This window comes from Notothenia rossii, assembly GCF_949606895.1.
Source record: "Notothenia rossii genome assembly, chromosome: 10".
NCBI classification, from domain to species: domain Eukaryota; kingdom Metazoa; phylum Chordata; class Actinopteri; order Perciformes; family Nototheniidae; genus Notothenia; species Notothenia rossii.
Window position 1 is genome coordinate 6195195 of NC_136908.1, and position 20233 is coordinate 6215427.

General features: G+C 39.5%; 1 protein-coding gene across 5 annotated transcripts in view; it reads left to right on the plus strand.

Moving 5' to 3' along the window:
- The window catches only part of ptprua (protein tyrosine phosphatase receptor type Ua), a 268605-nt gene that overhangs the window by 191483 nt on the left and 56889 nt on the right, over nt 1–20233 (plus strand). For 3 of the 5 annotated variants that reach the window (XM_079654672.1, XM_079654673.1, XM_079654676.1), the window contains exons 14-19: nt 10101–10239; nt 12211–12240; nt 12771–12931; nt 13625–13812; nt 19419–19491; nt 19938–20014. In XM_079654672.1, the coding sequence (XP_079510798.1) occupies nt 10101–10239; nt 12211–12240; nt 12771–12931; nt 13625–13812; nt 19419–19491; nt 19938–20014 (668 nt within the window). The remainder of the gene's footprint in view (nt 1–10100; nt 10240–12210; nt 12241–12770; nt 12932–13624; nt 13813–19418; nt 19492–19937; nt 20015–20233) is intronic. The other 2 variants (XM_079654674.1, XM_079654675.1) reach the window with 1 other exon arrangement.

Consider the following 20233-nt stretch of genomic DNA (forward strand, 5'->3'; position numbering starts at 1 on the left):
ACCAATCACAACAGAGCCAGACAGCCAGCTAACCAATCAGAGCAGACTGGGCTCTGGTTTCAGACAGAGGGTGAAAAGAGGTGCTGCAGCACAGCCAGTGTGAGACAAATAAAGAGCTTTTTGAACATTAAAGCATGGAGACATGTCACAGTAAAGACACTACATACTGATATACTGCTGAACATTCAAATAATAGGTCCTGTTTAATGACAGCTTTACCACAGAGGTCCTGGGGTAAAGCCTTTTATCTGAAGCACTTGAACCTCACAATCATCATATTAACTCAAATGTAAGTGTAAAAGGTTATGCTCTTACAATATATCCTGCTGCTTGGGCATCGGCACGGATCGTAACGCTATAATGGATCATAATGATTCAAATAACTAGTTGAAATAATGAGGTCTTACTGGGGACTTGTTGCCCCACTGACTCCTTTGTCTGCAATTACTGAGGAGAAAATGTTAATCATTATCTATCGTAATGGGGTGGTGAAAAAAAGAAGCTAAATTCTGAGAAATGCATCGGGCAACGGGCTGACACCGAGGTCACATGATGTCTCTTCCTCGAACATCAGAATCAGAAATATTTATTATTTAAACTTAAAGGTCTGTTATTATGCAAAATCCACTTGTTCATGTCTCTTCTACATCAACATGTGTCCCCTCTTCTTCATGTCTCTTCTACATCAACATGTGTCCCCTCTTCTTCATGTCTCTTCTACATCAACATCTGTCCCCTCTTCTTCATGTCTCTTCTACATCAACATGTGTCCCCTCTTCTTCATGTCTTTTCTACATCAACATGTGTCCCCTCTTCTTCATGTCTCTTCTACATCAACATGTGTCCCCTCTTCTTCATGTCTCTTCTACATCAACATGTGTCCCCTCTTGTTCATGTCTCTTCTACATCAACATGTGTCCCCTCTTCTTCATGTCTCTTCTACATCAACATGTGTCCCCTCTTCTTCATGTCTCCTCTACATCAACATGTGTCCCCTCTTCTTCACGTCTCTTCTACATCAACATGTGTCCCCTCTTCTTCATGTCTCTTCTACATCAACATGTGTCCCCTCTTCTTCATGTCTCTTCTACATCAACATGTGTCCCCTCTTCATCATGTCTCTTCTACATCAACATGTGTCACCTCTTCTTCATGTCTCTTCTACATCATCATGTGTCCCCTCTTCTTCATGTCTCTTCTACATCAACATGTGTCCCCTCTTCTCCATGTCTCTTCTACATCAACATGTGTCACCTCTTCTTCATGTCTCTTCTACATCATCATGTGTCCCCTCTTCTTCATGTCTCTTCTACATCAACATGTGTCCCCTCTTCTCCATGTCTCTTCTACATCAACATGTGTCCCCTCTTCTTCATGTCTCTTCTACATCAACACGTGTCCCCTCTTCTTCATGTCTCTTCTACATCAACATGTGTCCCCTCTTCTTCATGTCTCTTCTACATCAACATGTGTCCCCTCTTCTTCATGTCTCTTCTACATCAACATGTGTCCCCTCTTCTTCATGTCTCTTCTACATCAACACGTGTCCCCTCTTCTCCATGTCTCTTCTACATCAACATGTGTCCCCTCTTCTTCATGTCTCTTCTACATCAACATGTGTCCCCTCTTCTTCATGTCTCTTCTACATCAACACGTGTCCCCTCTTCTTCATGTCTCTTCTACATCAACATGTGTCCCCTCTGTGGAAAGAGACTCTGAAAGATTCAGGAAAAAAGATTCTCTCTCTTTTTGTCCTGATCCATTTCTATAAAAACCTGTCGGAAAATGAGCTGATCAGATTTTGGCCACTTTATGATGTCATAACGATGTGTTGTCTTGTGTAACCATTAGCCAATCAGCAACCAAGGTACCCCCCCCCCCCCCCCCTTATCACCTGAATCTCCTCCTAGAGCACCATTGAGTTCTTTGTAACCAAATCTCTCTCAGAGGGGCGTGGGGAGGGGCTCCTTATTTTCATCTAAAGTAACAGACAGCACTTTGGAAACAGCGCTGAAACAGAGGGGATTATGAGTAATGCTGCAATGATCTGTTTGGTATTTCAGCCAATCAGAGACATGTTTTGTATATATCTGAGACCTGTAATATATTGATGAGAAACAGTATGATAGGAGACCTTTAAACGCAATAGTATTGCTTCCAACTTACCGAATACCATGAGTAATTTGTTGACATAATACATTTATTAATGTCGACAGTACCCGGGGGATTTGAGGCGGATTTAGTGTTGTTGTGGTGCTGCAAAGAGAGAGGAAGCCCCCTTTTGAAAACCTCCCCTCACCAGAGACACTGGAGGAAAAAGTGAAAGCAAACATGCCTCCGTGTTCTCGCTCTGTTCCTCTTGAATTACTGACACTGACATTTTGAAAAACCCCTCTCGGGCTCGCGTGGCTTTGAAAATCAGCGCGGTTTCCTTTATGTCCTCCCGGGAGAGGTAGTGTTTGCTCGACAGACGGACGCAGAGAGAAAGCTCTCAAACAAAGAGCGGGAGGAAATGAAGTTGTTCCCTCGTTCCTTCCCTCCTGAATCATGTCTGCTCTCCAGAAATGTGGCAGGTACATTGGATTCCTCTATTATCTGAAGTGCGATGGCTTCAAAGAACCCTCTCTCTGGTGTCTGCCGTCGTGTCGTATACTTTAGGAGATTTGTTACGGACAAATGCTGCCCCGCCCTCTTTTTCCACTTCCTGTTTGAATCCAAATGTGTCTGTTCTCCCGGTTTAGAGCTTAGGTAAAGGTCATTGAAAATCATTGGTGAAAAAGTGTATGAACCCTTTACATCACATCCTAAAACCTGTGAGTACCCTTCTCACAGCTCCGGACTTCAGCGGAAATGCCCAAATAAGTTATTTGGATAAACTCATTACATATTGGGAATCTAAATAGTTACTTTCTCACCTTTAAATCAAATCAAACATTTAAAAAAAAAAAGTGCTTTTCTTAAGGCTTAAAGGTATATTTACCAAATATCATAAATATATCAGCAATCCCACAATCCTAAAGCAGTGAAATGTGTGATGTTACAAAGAACCAGTGGAAATAAAAAGGCCAAAACTAGTAGACTTACATGTTACATGGCGACTGTGGCTGTGAGGGAGTGTGGTCGTCTTTCAACCAGAAGGTTGTGGGTTTGATCCCAGCCCATGCAGTCAACATGTCGATGTATCCTTGGGCAAGATACTTAACCCTGAGTTGCTCCCGATGGCATGGCCAACGGTGTGTGAATGTGTGTGAATGTTAGGTCCTAGAGTAAGGTACACTGCTCTGTATGAATGGGTGTGAATGGGCGAATGACATGTAGTATGTAAAGCGCTTTGAGGGGTCTTAAAGACTGGATAAAGCGCTATATAAGTACAGTTTATTTACCATTTACATAAAGATGCAAGCAAACCATACAAAATATATAGAAAAGAAGTGAGTATTGCATATAACAGCAATACTCACTGAAAATTGTTGAATATGGAAGTAGCAGAGCAATAATAAAGTTCAAAAGAGGATATATTTCACACATGGAGTGTGATCACAGCAAAGTCAAAGCACTTCCGTTCTAAAGTAGAAGCGCCCTCTTTAAGGTCAACAATAGGAGACTTTTCTTTAACTGTAGTTTTGTAAATGAGTGTAAATGACATGCTGATGTGTCCAGATGTCACAGAGGTCCTGTTCATTTCCTCTCGGTGGGCGAGCGTTTGAATTCTGCTTCCTCTCTGTGCCACCCCGGAGCTCCTCTTAGTTTTTCTGTCCTCGGATGAAATGCAGCCAACATTAGACGAACAAATCATTACAAATCAAATCGTCATGAAAGGCTTTTTATTCACGTCAGCTCAGCCGTTTAGCCTCTGAAAATGTAGCTTAAAATCTGTGTGACAGTTCAATGGAGAGGCCCAGACCTTTGTGTGAAACCGGCTTATATTATATAAATGGGTAAATGGAGAGTATTTGATCACATTTTGGTAAATTGTTTTCTTATCTGCTCCCCTTTTTGCATTTTCTGTGGAAGCTGTTAATGCAGAACCAACTCTTCCTCCACATATTGATGAATTTAGCAACATGAAGGTTTCGAAAAAACCCTTCAAGCTATAGATTTCACAATGAATGAAATTAAGTAAACAATACCAATAGTGAAACACCACAATTCACTATACCTATTTTTATACCATAGTACCAACACGTGAACACATTTTATTCAAAATACACTCTTTTAATGTAGAACTTATATGCATCATGGTTTAATTAAACCTCCGTTAACGCTAGCTATTTGCGCGGTTTGTAAATTGACAATGAAGCCAATAAGATAACGGCGTGACACCATTATAGCGGTACATTACAAATGTTTTTTTTAATTGAACAATTGTGTAGTGCTGTGTTTACTGGAGCAATCCCAATGTGTGGCTTTTGCATCATCCGGGTAGTCATAGTGCCTTTTGCCCCACCTTGCATTTGGACTCACTTAACCCTTAGATGCCCGAGTGACTGGACCCTACACTCTTCCATAAGTGGGTCAAAAAGGACCCCTATAATAATAATAATAATAATAATAATAATAATAATAATAATAATAATAATAATAATAATAATAATAATAATAATAATATATGTTTTTATGCCATTTTGGTTAAGAAAAATCACTTGTATAATATTTAGTATTATATTTTGGTTCACACTAGAAATATCTTTGACCCATTTATGGAACCTTGGGGTAGAAATACAAAAACTACTATTTCTTCAAATGTACATTTAAAATGTGAATTGCTTGATATCCAAAACATGTTTTTTGAGGAATAGCTGGAATATGAAATGATAAAAAAATGTAATTACAAAGATACTCTAAGCCACCTCACCGGGTCCAAAAAGACCCACTTATACCCACTAAGGGTTAAATGAACAATTGTGTAGTGCTGTGTTTACTGGAGCAATCCCAATTAGTGCCTTTTGCCATACCTTGCTCACTTAAACCATCAAATGTAATTACAGTGACACAACGCCTCTCTACTTTTAGAAAAATGTGTTGTTGAAAATGTAGTTTTATCAGATACTGCCAGATATTCGGGATTCAATCATTGACTTGGTACTAAAGAATCAGTCCTGCAGTCGCGCCTGATCTGATTTTATCAACAAAAAAAAACGTCCGTGTTACCGTCAAACCCTTCCTTCTGAAACGCTGACCATTCCTGACTGCTCTCTATTTCCTAAAGAGGTCAACACTTGCAGTCTGAAGAACAACTTTATTGTGATAGCAGCACATTTCAGCTTAAGGCCTCCATCATAAAACACATTACAGAATAGCCTTCTCTGCAATGTGCGGTGTAATGTTATCCCACAGGATTTTCTTTGCAGGAACCCTTGCTTGATTTGGTGCAATGAAATTTACAGCGATAGCCAATTTCTAAAAATGTCCCCCTAAAAGCAGAATGACTGTGATTTGTGTGATTATTGCAGGACTGTCAGACTGCATTGTCTGCCAGGAGCTACAGACAGCAGCAGCTTATCGAGCCATTCTCACTGTAGAGGCGTTTTATTTCTCCTTCCAGCTGCAGACAAAGGGCCAAACATCCCATCGTGAAGCATCCTTTCTTTTTTTATATATATATAAAATACTGAGATGTTGTCCAATTTCTGACAACGTGAGCTGCCAAGACATGCCCGAGACATGATTCACTTTTTATTCTGCGTTTTATTTTCAGCCGCCAGATGTTGTTCCTCACTCAGACTCTATATGTAGATATTATTTAGTTCTGTAATCAACAGGGCAATTAAGAGAATCCCTGCAATGGAAAATAAGAAGACATGCAACAAATAATCAGCTTTGGACAAATGTGTCACTTTTTGCATTATTTTTGTGCACAAGACATTTTGAGACCCACCAATATCCAGAGTTGGGTGTAACGCTACTTTTATAATTCAGTAATCACACTACAGTTACTAACATTGCCCCGACACGCGTTACTTTGTTACTGACTAAAATCAGTCATAATCACACTGACAGAGAAGAGGGGTTTCCGCCGCAGGTTTATATGTACGTAATCTGCGTGACTTGCACGTCCACATCTCCACGTGTAGTGCTGCATAAACATGGCTGAGTCAGCGATAACTTTCGAGGGTGGAGGTATGCCCATTATTTTGAGTTTGTCCGGAATAATAGACAGGAATGTGACGGTGAGGTGCAAACTGTGTCCAGGCCAGAAGCTGTTATCCACTGCTGTAAACACCACGTCAAACCTCAACAAACACCTGCAAAGAACACATGCTAAGGTGAAGCTAACGCATACGCTATTTGTTGTTTGTTTATATCACGTAGTCGGTTCTTCTTCTCTGTCTTCCGGTTGTTGCCTGTTTTGAATGACGAATACACACTACCGCCGCCTGCTGGTAAGGAGAGTTATTGCCACTCACGCATACGCAGTTCGTACGTGCTCGGCGAGTAAAGTAACGAATTACTTTATGTAGAGAGTAACGAAGTAGTGTAATACATTACTTTAAAAAAAAAAGTAACATGTAATATATTACATTTTTTTTAGTAACGACCCCATCAATATCCACCTATTCCTAATTGCAATGTTCTCATTTTGTCCTGAAGTACTTAATAGTACCTTTTAGCCATTTGTGGAGATGTTTTGAATTCCTTTGGCACACAAAAGGTGTACTGCTTTATTCCCCACCTTTTTGGTTTCTCCTCAGTGAGGTTGATGAAGAGCGATGTAATAATACTATTATATATAAAATAAAAATGCAGCTTTGGGGATGAAGCACAGCAGGAAGCCCGGATGATTCATAGAGACAGAAATGCTCTGAGAGTGTGACATCCGGGTAGGAGGGAATTAGCTGCAGGAATGAGAGCAAGCATCATTTCGGGGAGATAAGAGCGTCGTTTTCTGAAGCTGAACTGGATGTGTGGCGACCTCTAACACACCTCCCTCGCTGAGTGAGCATCCTGTCAGAGCTCGGCAGGAACATTGGCAGGATTACTGTACAGACTCCATCAGGATCCCTCTTTGTCACTTATTGTGTAAATTAGACTTGAAAGACTCGGGAGCTGCCGTCTTTAAAGCATTACGGGGATATGGAGATGTTATCACCAGGCAGCTCAATGCATGATAACTATGAGGAAGCCCACCTCTGTGAGAGGGAGGCTAAGTATTACCATCTCAGGTACCTATACTGCAGGTTACGGAACAACATGGAGGCTGTGTGCAGAAATATCAAATTCATGACTTCTTTTTTGACATACGGAAGCCCTGAAGGGACAATGACACTTTTTTTGCTTCTATTTTCTAAGTCTGATCTAAATGGTTTTCTCTCCTGCTGTGTGTGTGACATAAGAACAGGTGGAAATATATTTTGCTAGTGTCCTTTAACACTCTTAAGACAAGGTACATTACATTGCATTTCATTTAGCTGACAATTTTATCCAAAGCGACTTACAATAAGTGCACTTCACCAAGGAAATACAAACTTGAAGAAAACAGAATCATATAAGTACATCAGGTTTCATAGAGCCAAACATTTCAAGTGCTGCTCAGCTAGCTTTAGATAAGCCAGTCCTTTATTAGTATATAAGTGCTTTGTTAGTATATAAGTGCTTTGTTAGTATGTAAGTACTTTGTTAGTATGTAAGTGCTTTGTTAGTATGTAAGTACTTTGTTAGTATGTAAGTGATTTGTTAGTAAGTGCTTTGTTAGTATGTAAGTGCTTTGTTAGTATGAAAGTGCTTTGTTAGTATGTAAGTACTTTGTTAGTAAGTGCTTTGTTAGTATGTAAGTGCTTTGTTAGTATGTAAGTGCTTTGTTAGTAAGTGCTTTGTTAGTATGTAAGTGCTTTGTTAGTAAGTGCTTTGTTAGTAAGTTCTTTGTTAGTAAGTGCTTTGTTAGTATGTAAGTGCTTTGTTAGTAAGTACTTTGTTAGTATGAAAGTGCTTTGTTAGTATGTAAGTACTTTGTTAGTAAGTGCTTTGTTAGTATGTAAGTGCTTTGTTAGTAAGTGCTTTGTTAGTAAGTGATTTGTTAGTAAGTGCTTTGTTAGTATGTAAGTGCTTTGTTAGTATGTAAGTGCTTTGTTAGTAAGTGCTTTGTTAGTAAGTGCTTTGTTAGTATGTAAGTGCTTTGTTAGTAAGTGCTTTGTTAGTATGTAAGTGCTTTGTTAGTATGTAAGTGCTTTGTTAGTAAGTGCTTTGTTAGTATGTAAGTGCTTTGTTAGTAAGTGCTTTGTTAGTAAGTGCTTTGTTAGTAAGTGCTTTGTTAGTATGTAAGTGCTTTGTTAGTAAGTACTTTGTTAGTATGAAAGTGCTTTGTTAGTATGTAAGTGCTTTGTTAGTAAGTGCTTTGTTAGTATGTAAGTGCTTTGTTAGTAAGTGCTTTGTTAGTAAGTGCTTTGTTAGTAAGTAAGTACTTTGTTAGTATGAAAGTGCTTTGTTAGTATGTAAGTACTTTGTTAGTAAGTGCTTTGTTAGTATGTAAGTGCTTTGTTAGTATGTAAGTGCTTTGTTAGTAAGTGCTTTGTTAGTATGTAAGTGCTTTGTTAGTAAGTGCTTTGTTAGTAAGTGCTTTGTTAGTAAGTAAGTACTTTGTTAGTATGAAAGTGCTTTGTTAGTATGTAAGTACTTTGTTAGTAAGTGCTTTGTTAGTATGTAAGTGCTTTGTTAGTATGTAAGAGCTTTGTTAGTAAGTGCTTTGTTAGTATGTAAGTGCTTTGTTAGTAAGTGCTTTGTTAGTAAGTGCTTTGTTAGTAAGTGCTTTGTTAGTATGTAAGTGCTTTGTTAGTAAGTACTTTGTTAGTATGAAAGTGCTTTGTTAGTAAGTGCTTTGTTAGTATGTAAGTGCTTTGTTAGTATGTAAGTGCTTTGTTAGTAAGTCCTTTGTTAGTATGTAAGTGCTTTGTTAGTAAGTGCTTTGTTAGTATGTAAGTGCTTTGTTATTATGTAAGTGCTTTGTTAGTAAGTGCTTTGTTAGTATGTAAGTGCTTTGTTAGTAAGTGCTTTGTTAGTAAGTGCTTTGTTAGTATGTAAGTGCTTTGTTAGTAAGTGCTTTGTTAGTAAGTGCTTTGTTAGTATGTAAGTGCTTTGTTAGTATGTAAGTGCTTTGTTAGTAAGTGCTTTGTTAGTAAGTGCTTTGTTAGTATGTAAGTGCTTTGTTAGTATGTAAGTGCTTTGTTAGTAAGTGCTTTGTTAGTAAGTGCTTTGTTAGTATGTAAGTGCTTTGTTAGTATGTAAGTGCTTTATTAGTAAGTGCTTTGTTAGTAAGTGCTTTGTTAGTATGTAAGTGCGTTGTTAGTAAGTGCTTTGTTAGTAAGTGCTTTGTTAGTAAGTGCTTTGTTAGTAAGTACTTTGTTAGTATATAAGTACTTTGTTAGTAAGTACTTTGTTAGTAAGTACTTTGTTAGTATGTACTTTGTTAGTATGTAAGTGCTTTGTTAGTAAGTGCTTTGTTAGTAAGTACTTTGTTAGTATGTAAGTGCTTTGTTAGTAAGTGCTTTGTTAGTATGTAAGTACTTTTTATTTTGTTTTGTTTTTGTTTTTTGTTTTTCATTTTATTGTTCGAAGTGGAGTCGAAAGAGATGAGTTTTAAGTACATATACTGAACTGCGAGTAATGTCACATCCTTCTTTGGCTAGAAATTTAGTTTTTGTAGGAAAGCGGGAAAATAATTTCAGCAAAACTATTTTTCCTCTTATTTCCAAATGAAAAATAAGAGGAACTCGAACAGATAATCCTGGAAAATGTATTTAAACCTCTGAAGTTATTCAATAACCAATCTTCTTTTCTTACTTGCCTCTCAAGGCTTCCATACATACATGACCACTATGGCACAACATAAAAAAAACTGTTTGTGCTGACGATCCCACAATGCATTGCACAGCAGTTTATATGTGTAGAGATGTTGCGACACAACACCTGCCAGTGATGGCGTACAGTCTGCACACTCCCTGATGCTCCGATGAAAACTTTATTTAAAAGTCAAACTTACCTAAGATCCTGACGCACCGTTCCCATGACATCACACACATTACATTTTGTTGTTATTGCCTCATATAAACCATTCACAGTGGTTGTCTTTGTCTGATATCTTATTCCTCTCTTTTGACTGCCTGCAGCTGCCTGTAAGGACTCCAAGCGAGCGCTGGAGGTTTCCCAGCATGCCGAGGACATGGGCCTGATCCTGGGGGCCTGCGCCGGGGGCCTGGTGGTGCTCATCCTGCTGCTGGGGGCCATCGTCATCATCGTGAAGAAGGGGTGAGTGTCTATTAAATGTGAGACTTTCACACTCTCAACACTCATTGTTCCCGTGCAGCCGATCCAGAGCAGTGCATTTATCTCCGTCCCAGTTGGCAGCCAGGGTCTATTGAAGAAAGCATTTTGGCAGAGAGTGAATTACAACCAGAGTTAGTGGAATGGTAGAGCATTAATCCTAAAAACTCTCCCCGTCTCCGCCTCAGCCAAGCTTTTGTGTTTCATCTCATCTTTTAATTTCAAGGTCTGCGTGCTTTGGCTGAGCACATTCAAACGCTGCAGAGCTGGCTGGCTGCTCTCCACCTGCAAATTACCTCCGCCGCCCGACGCACCTGCAGTTTGTACTTCCTGCAGTCGCCAGGCGGTGGAGGGATGCTCATCTGGGTGTGAAATATTTCATCAAGGGGCATGTTATTCCATTGCCCACTCAATTACATGAGGCGAGCAGCTGTGAGGTGCCAGTGGATGGGCGGGTAATTGGTTAGGAAGGTTGTTTTTGCTGCTTTCTTTTTTGGAAAGGGAACTTTTTCCACCCTCAGGGATTTTTCTCACGGAGAATAGAAGCAGAGTGAATGGATGTCTGGAAGAAGTCAGGGACCGATAACATTCAGAGGCATAAAATGAGACAGCCGCATAGGGGAGGACGTGTTTATATTCAGCCACCAGATGTTGTCTACCATGAACAGCTAGACTGTATGTGTGAATGAGATTGGGTTGTGCAATCAAAAGGACAATTAGAGATCCCCTGCAATACAAGAGAAGAAGACATTTAACAAATAAGGGCATGCTGCTCAACAAAACTCAGCTTTGGACTCATTTGCATCAGACACAACAAATCGGTTTGGAGACACATTAATATCCAACTATACCTTATTGCAATCCGGTCATTTTGTTTTTAAGTGCCATGTTTGTAGAGTTTTTGGATGGATTTGGCACAAAAGATGCCAAGAAACACAGCTTACTAACTGCCTTCTAAAACCTTAATGTGTGGGAATCTGAAAATGTAAACTTGAAAGACTTCCGATTTTAGATTTGTAAGACAATTAAGATTTTAGAACGCGCTCAAGTAAAAAAACGAGTGAATTTGTATCGTTTTTTTTAAGAATGTGAAATTCCTTAGTAAATTAAATAATATATGATTTACTGATTTTAGTTTGTTCTTCAATTTAAAGAAGCCCTATTCTGCTTTTTGGAGTTTTCCCTTTCCAGGCGGTTTGAGAAAAAAAGAGACCTTTTTGAACATTAAAGGTGGGGTATGTAATTTATTTCAGAAACACTTTTTGTTATATTCCGTGGAATGCTCTTAACATCCCGATAGCAATGAATACATTAAATGCTTTGACAATAAATACATAAAAAAAGGCCATCTGTGGAAGCCTGTAAAAAGCACGACCAATCATCTGAGCCGGCCCGGCTAAAGTAACTGGATGGCCTACCTGCCTGTCAGCCTTCCATCTGTGCACAAACTTATCTCGTGCCCTCATTGGTCATGTGTGCATTCGTGTGTGTTGGAGGAGGGGCTCTGTAAGGAAGTGGCAGATTTGTTCCGGTTGTGTATTTTCAAATTCAAGCTGGTTTCTCCAAAATGACCTACCCCACCTTTAAAGCATGGAAACATGTCACATAGAAACACTAAACACTGATATGAACCTGAACATCAGCAGAACATGTGCTCTATTGCGATGCTTTTAAAACGTTTACTGCAGGTTAACGTTATGGAAACGGAAAATTATCCTAAAAACAGCCAAATAAATTCATCAAATTCTCGATAACCTCAGAAAAAGCCATGGCTGCTTTTCGCCGTGCAGCGGCTCTCCCCTCCAGGCTTCGCTTCATGATTGCTTGCCGACAACATTTCAACGCACTAAGCATCTTCATTGATCCTCCTGATGCCCGCCATGATAAACCATAGTCACCTCTCTTTTTTTTTTTCTCCTGGCTCTCTCTGTCTCTCTCCTCCTTCATGCTAATCAGAAGGGACTTCTATCCTTACCCTTACTACCCGTAAGTTACTCCTTTATCCATCTTCCACCCACACGCCATCTTTCCCCCTTTGCTTGCCCTTCATTCACTGAAAAAACTGAAATGTTGACTTTAATTAAATGCATTTAGTTGAATCTAATATTATTTGACTTTAATGTTATTGCTTTCTACTAACCTAATGCAGATATGTAACCTTTGTTGACATTTAATGAAAGTCAACACACAGTGTAGGACAGTGGAAATGAGCCTTGTTATCTCACCTCATCCTCCAGTATAGACCCCTCTTCCTCCTCCTCCTCTTCCTCCTCCTTTCACCACACCACTTCCACTCTGCTGCTATCACCAAATCACACTTTCCCCCTTGTGCAGTTTCAATCTTGCAGCCCTTTATATTTCCCCCCCGTCAGTCCAATTTCTCATCTCCTCACCCACCTTCCTTTCCTTTTCTTTCCTTATCTCTTTGCCTCTCATTCTCTATTATCACTCCCTATCCCCCCCCCCCCCCCCCGTCTCTCTGTCTCTCCCAACCACCTCTCTCTGTCTCTGTACAGTAGGAAGAAGGTGGCCATCAACAAGGCGGCCATGTCCTACAGGCAGGAGAAGAGTCGGAAGCTGAGCTCGCTGGACTGCAGCATGACGGAGCAGAGCACCTTGCAGCAGGACGAGAGGATGGCCAACTCCTTCATGGACGCCCACGGGTGCAACACTCGCAGTAAGACAGCGCAGAACATATGGGTGCTCTCGAGAGAAGTGTCTGAAGAGAGAGGGCAATCCAGCTTCCTGACCTTCAGCCATGTTTAGTTTCAAGCATGCCAAAGCGGCTCTGAATCAGAATCAGGAAATGTTATTTTTGAGGAAGAAACGAGATGGAATAAATGTATTTGTAATATTATGTAGAATATATAATATATCCAGAAGTACAAGTACAATAAAGATATACACATAAGAAGTTAAGTTATAAATAAAGGTACAATAAAATAAATATTTATACAAAACATAAAAAGTGTCTGAAGAGAGAGGAGAGGAAAATCTGTTCTGAATCAGAATAAATAAATAAATTGAAAGATGGAAAAATATATATATAATAAAATTAAGTAAATAAACACAACATCTGAAAGTAAGGATTGCAATAAAAATATCACTAAAATATTTAAAACAAAAAATATATAGTAGTATAAGAACCTACAAAGTTGAAGTAAGAAAGTGCAGCAAAAAGATCAAATACATAAATAATAATAATCTTATTCAGAGCACACAGTATTCTCAACTTTCCGCATGTCTGAATATTCTGCCCAAGCGCTGACTTATTTTCCTTTAGAGTCTGATCACGGAACGTTTACATTTCCCTATAACAGGAGATTGTGTGGCATGACTTTGATCTGAATGTGTGTGTGTGTGTTTCCAGCCGAGCAGCGCAACTCGGTGAACGAGTCGAGCAGCTTGCTGGGCGGCTCTCCGCAGCGCCACAGTCGAAGGAAGAGCTCTCCGTATCACACGGGTCAGCTGCACCCTGCTGTGAGGGTGGCTGACCTCCTGCAGCACATCAACCAGATGAAGACCGCCGAGGGGTACGGATTCAAACAGGAGTACGAGGTGAGGAGGAGGAGGAGGAGGAGGAGGAGGAGGAGGAGGAGGAGGAGGAAGATATTCAAGTCAAGGCTTGGAGGGATAGGTATCGGAATTATGAAGTTTTATCAGAATTCTGAGAGTTTAGGAAAAAGGTCAGTTTTTTTTTGATTTCTTAGAAAAAGTCGGAATTTTTAGATTCTCAGAAAAAAAATCTAGAGATTTTCGGAAAAGTCAGAATGTTTTGATTTTCAAAAAAAAGTCAGAATTCTTACATTTTCAGAAAAAAGTAGGAATTTGGACATTTTCAGAAAAAGTCTGAATGTTGTGATTTTCAGAAAAATAATTATATTTGGGATTTTTGGAAAAAGCCAGAATTTTGAGATGTTTAAGAAAAAGTCAGTGTTTTGATTTTCAGCAAATAGTCAGAATCTTGAAATCATTGTTTTTATTAAATGTTGACATTTTCTGAAAAAGTCAACATTTTGTGATTTTCAGAAAAATAATGAGATATTTGGGATTTTTGGAAAAAGCCAGAAAGTTGAGATATAAAAAAAAAGCCAGAATTCGAGATGTTCAAGAAAAAAGTCAGAATGTTTTGATTTTCAGCAAATAGTCAGAATCTTGAAATCATTGTTTTTATTAAATGTTGAGATTTTCTGAAAAAGTCTACATTTTTCGGATTTTCAGAAAAATAATAATATTTTTGCCATTTTTGGAAAAAAGTCAGAAAGTTGAGATGTAAAAAAAAAAATTGAATTTTTTAGAATTTCAGAAAAGAATTAGAATTTTGAGAATTCAGAAGAAAAGTCAGAATTCGGGGATTTTCAGAAAAATATTTGGATTTTAAGAATAAAGTAAAAATGTATATTTTCAGAAAGGAAACTTTCTTAGATTTAATTCCTCCAACCCCTCGACCACCCTCGTCTCCAGCTGGTATAGCAAAGGTGTGAAACAACAGTACAGATGGCATCATTTGCACACTTTTGTTTGCCGAGCCCATTATTGTGTGACTGCAAACAAATACTTAAATATTCATCAGCAACCTCCATCTGCAACACAGGAACAATGCAGATAGACTAAACTCTCAATGCTCTCAAACTTTATTATGAAGCCCTACACATCAACCTTTTGTGATGAGTCTTGTTTTTGCACATCCACCTGAAGGATGCCAGATGCACTTTTTCCATTCATTAAAATCCCTGAGGGGCCAACAGACCCCCCCCCCCCCCCCCTTCTCACCAAAATCAATATGTGGGCCGCTCTTTCTCTCCTCAGTCTGGCTACCTATCGCCTGGAGAAATAAAGGAGATGAAGGGGGATCACTGCACCGCACTGTCAGACTTCATAACCCTTATTTCCCACAGGGTCGAGCTGCTGCCATTGATCAGATGCATTGCAATGCATTGTGAGGGGGGGGGGGGGGGGGGGTGAATGAATCAGCCACCTTGGTGTAGGTTGTGATTCTGTACTCAGTTGTAACCAGAGCTGGTGAATAAACATATCGACAGAGAGCATGTCATCCTCCATGAAGGATGCAGCCCTCCTGGGTACAGTAAATCTGTCATATTGTTTTCATCTGGATCTGCATGGCCCCCTCCCCAAACGCTGCAGAATGACGATATGATGGAGAGCTCGAGCTATTATGTAAAGCCCAACCCATTACAATAACCTGTTTGATCGTTTGAAAGATATGTTATACCGTCTAACTCTTAGGAGACGAGTTATCGTTATCAAAGAGAACATTAGCCGCCTTTAGCTTAGCGGTGGTGACGTGAAGTCGTGTGACCAACATTCACTCAGTCTAGGAAGATCTGTTTGGTCTTTAAAGCTGCATTAGTCAATATTTTGCTAATGTTTTAGCCTTAGCTAAATATGTGCGGATTGGAACATAATATAAAAAACTGACTTGTGTTTCTTAAAGACCTCAAACTAATCTTTTTACGGAAATTGTTCGAACTTTTGTCAGTTATCAGGTGACACTGATGCCTAATATTCTGTCATACAAGCGAAATATGTCAGTCATATTTTTTTTGTTTGCAGAATGTATATAGGATGGACAATAATTGGTTCCTTCCGGATGGCATTACAAAGAAAGAATGAGGAGATTTTCAGAAAAAAAGTCAGAATTAGTAGATTTTCAGAGAAGAATCTGAATTTCAGATTTTCCGAGTAAATCAGAATTTTGCGATTTTCAGAAAAGTCGGAATTTTCTGTAGAAATTCTGAATTTTCAGATTTTCCAAAAAAAGTCAAAATGTTATGATTCTCAGAAAAAGTCTGAATGTTGTGATTAAAAAAAAAAAAGTCATAATTTTGAGATAAAAAAAAAAGTAAAAGTTGAGATTAAAAAAAACACTCAATTTGGGTTTTTTCAGAAAAATTCTAAATGTTGTGTCATGTGGTTTAAAAGGCTCGAAGACACGTAAAAAAAAAAGAAATACCAATCGGTTCTTGTCTAGTTCTTGGATAATCCCCTGTAGACGTACATTTCTTTTATTTGCTATTGTTTATTTACTTCTCTATCTCTAATTATTTCTTCAGTCTTTGTGCTGCTGATAGACTCTGGGGATCAATAGAGGCTTATTTGATCTTATCTTAGTCATGAATACTTATTGAGTTGTACTTTGAAATTTGAAACCACATTTTTAAGCTTTCAGTGTTAAGCATTTCGAATCTAATAGAGAATAAATAAATCAAGTAAAGCTCCGTGAAGGTGGAATGGCTTGTGTGGTGGGTGCTGGGCAAAGGTGGGTTTGTTAGTTAGGATTAGATCAGACATTACCTGTAGAGTGACAGATGCAATCCTCCGATCAGAGAGCTCAATGAGTCTGTCGGGTCTCAGGTGGTCCCATTTTGGTCCTTCTTTACACAGGGAGGGGATTTCGGTGGATGAAAGAAAGCAGAATGTGAGCCTGAATTTGCTTTCCAATATAGCAGGAAGATCTGAACGTGACTTTAAATAACTCAAGCCATGCCTGACCACGCTTATATTACACTTTTTTTTTTACTTATCTGCTGCAAGTGTCTAAAGACAGAGGGTGTTGTATTCGGTGCAGAGCGTAAAACCCCCTTAGACACATTTCTAATTTATATATTGGGTTGTATAAATAAAGTCTGATTGGATTTTTTTAATGGATACCATAAGAGGCAAGTAAAGGAAATGAAACATTCTCTACGTCTCTAAGATTTCAAGTCCTTTTTTATTCTATAAAGCAGGTGGGGAAAATAATCTGGGATATGTTTTCTTCGATCATAATTTATTTTAAGAAACTGGTGAAAAAGGGGAAAAAAAGGCAGCTTATTTATAAAAAAAAAGTTGTCATGTTAAATATTTTGGTTGTTTTTATTAAAGATAGATTTCAGTTTCTCCATACGCTCTAAGGGCAAGGTACAGTATTTTGTATTTTGCGCAGAATAAATTATATTTCGGGCCAAATTGCATTTCAGTAATGTTAATTAACTTACAAACTCACAACATACTGTGTGTAGCTGTGTTCAAAGTGCATGAATTACATGAACAATTGTATACAAAAAGGAATGTGTTATAGTAATTCAGGTCTCTTTCGGACAAAAAAAGTATCACAACGACACAAAGAAATTCACCTGCCAAAACCTTATCAGATATATCGAAAAAATATTTGACCGACAATCTTTGCAAGTTAGAAACACAGGATTGGAAATCAGATTGGAAAACGTATTTCTCTCTCTAGTCTTCCGTATTTCTCACATAAACCATTGATTTACGTTCAATGACTCATCTCCTTGCACCAGCAGCAGGTTTAGTAGATGTCATAAACAGCTGTCTCAGATTTAGCAGTTTAACAGAGGTGTTATAACACGATGGTTCCTTATAGCAGCGAGCCTCACGCTGTGTGCAGAATAAGAATGACTGCGCTCTCCGTGCAGGGAATCGTCTCTTCGCTGTTGATGTGGCAGATGTCTGTTGATCACTTGGCAAGATGCTATAATAGAGAAGTTGTTCAGACAAACTCAGGGGTTGGAGCACATCAACAAAGTCATCTCTTTAGAGAGTGAAGGAATGAGACTTTAAACCCTCAGATTAGTCTGCATTTTAGCACTTTCAGTTCCCTCGTCTCAACGTTTTTTCCAAATATTTTTGTTTAGAAGCCTGAAAGCCATCTTTCGCTTAGCGTTGCTGACGTGAAGTCATGTGACCGTGCTGTAGTTCCTTTATAGCCCAACATTAGCCTCCTTTAGCTTAGCGTTGCTGACGTGAAGTCATGTGACCGTGCTGTAGTTCCTTTATAGCCCAACATTAGCCGCCTTTAGCTTAGCGGTGGTGACGTGAAGTCATGTGACCGTGCTGTAGTTCCTTTATAGCCCAACATTAGCCGCCTTTAGCTTAGCGGTGGTGACCTGAAGTCATGTGACCGTGTTGTAGTTCCTTTATAGCCCAACATTAGCCGCCTTTAGCTTAGCGGTGGTGACCTGAAGTCATGTGACCGTGCTGTAGTTCCTTTATAGCCCAACATTAGCCGCCTTTAGCTTAGCGTTGCTGACGTGAAGTCATGTGACCGTGCTGTAGTTCCTTTATAGCCCAACATTAGCCGCCTTTAGCTTAGCGGTGGTGACCTGAAGTCATGTGACCGTGTTGTAGTTCCTTTATAGCCCAACATTAGCCGCCTTTAGCTTAGCGGTGGTGACCTGAAGTCATGTGACCGTGCTGTAGTTCCTTTATACCCCAACATTAGCCTCCTTTAGCTTAGCGGTGGTGACCTGAAGTCATGTGACCGTGCTGTAGTTCCTTTATAGCCCAACATTAGCCGCCTTTAGCTTAGCGGTGGTGACCTGAAGTCATGTGACCGTGCTGTAGTTCCTTTATAGCCCAACATTAGCCGCCTTTAGCTTAGCGGTGGTGACCTGAAGTCATGTGACCGTGCTGTAGTTCCTTTATAGCCCAACATTAGCCGCCTTTAGCTTAGCGTTGCTGACGTGAAGTCATGTGACCGTGCTGTAGTTCCTTTATAGCCCAACATTAGCCGCCTTTAGCTTAGCGGTGGTGACCTGAAGTCATGTGACCGTGTTGTAGTTCCTTTATAGCCCAACATTAGCCTCCTTTAGCTTAGCGGTGTTGACGTGAAGTCATGTGGCCGTGCTGTAGTTCCTTATAGCCCAACATTAGCCTCCTTTAGCTTAGCGGTGGTGACGTGAAGTCATGTGACCGTGTTGTAGTTCCTTTATAGCCCAACATTAGCCGCCTTTAGCTTAGCGGTGGTGACCTGAAGTCATGTGACCGTGCTGTAGTTCCTTTATAGCCCAACATTAGCCGCCTTTAGCTTAGCGGTGGTGACCTGAAGTCATGTGACCGTGCTGTAGTTCCTTTATACCCCAACATTAGCCTCCTTTAGCTTAGCGGTGGTGACGTGAAGTCATGTGACCGTGCTGTAGTTCCTTTGTAGCCCAGTGGTGTTAATATGTAGAGATTATCCTGCTGGACATAACGTTTGAGTTTATTTGCCATTGAATAATCCCATCGGTTTTTTGTCATGGGAGTCCTTGCGATCCTAATTTTCATGGTTATGCCTACAAAAATGCGTCATTCCTGTGTGTTTGTAAAAAATGTTCCTTCTTTATGAAACTTATTTTGGGATTTCTTTTTTTTCTTTGCAGAGTTTTTTTGATGGCTGGGACGTCACGAAAAAGAAGGACAAGACTAAAGGAAGGCATGATAGCCTGCTTAGCCGTAAGTACTGTGTGGGGTTACATTAAATAAAAATGAACTTGAATCTGTTTCACTGCTCACCTTAACATTTATAAGCCCTTTTCATAAATGCACTTTACATTTTATTGCCATTTTACAACACTACTTCAGTCCTATGAGTCTGCCAAAGCCACCATCATCATCTAACTGCTTATATTTCTTGCCTGTCTGACTTATTTTGTATCAATGTTGTTGCCTTTCTCGATCTCAGTGAATACTTTGCTGAAGACAGTGTCACTTATCTTGATAAAAACAAAGGTAGACTGTTCTTATAAAGAATTACCCTTTAGTTCAACCTTCATTTCATTTCAATTTGATGTGAAGGATAACCTGAGGTCTGCTTTTATATTAAAAACAAAAAGCCAATATATTCACTAATGGAATATGTCTTGTAATTTCATTATCAGAATCTTTTTCGTGTATTTTAGACGATCGCCATCGAGTCAAGCTTCACTCTCTGCTTGCAGACCCGAGCTCCGACTATGTAAACGCCAACTACATCGACGTAAGTCACCTTCAGTCATTGTTTGTCCTCCTCCATCGCCTCCTTCTCCCTCTCCTCTTCCCTCTGCTGACAGCTCTGCCTTAAGATCTCTTACAAGTCATTCTCTATTGTGGTGCTTGACCGGAGGACATGTCCACACACTGTCTGATGTACTGGGATCTCTCTGTCATTCAGTGTCAAATAGCAACATATATCCACGTGTGTGAGTTCATACAGGCG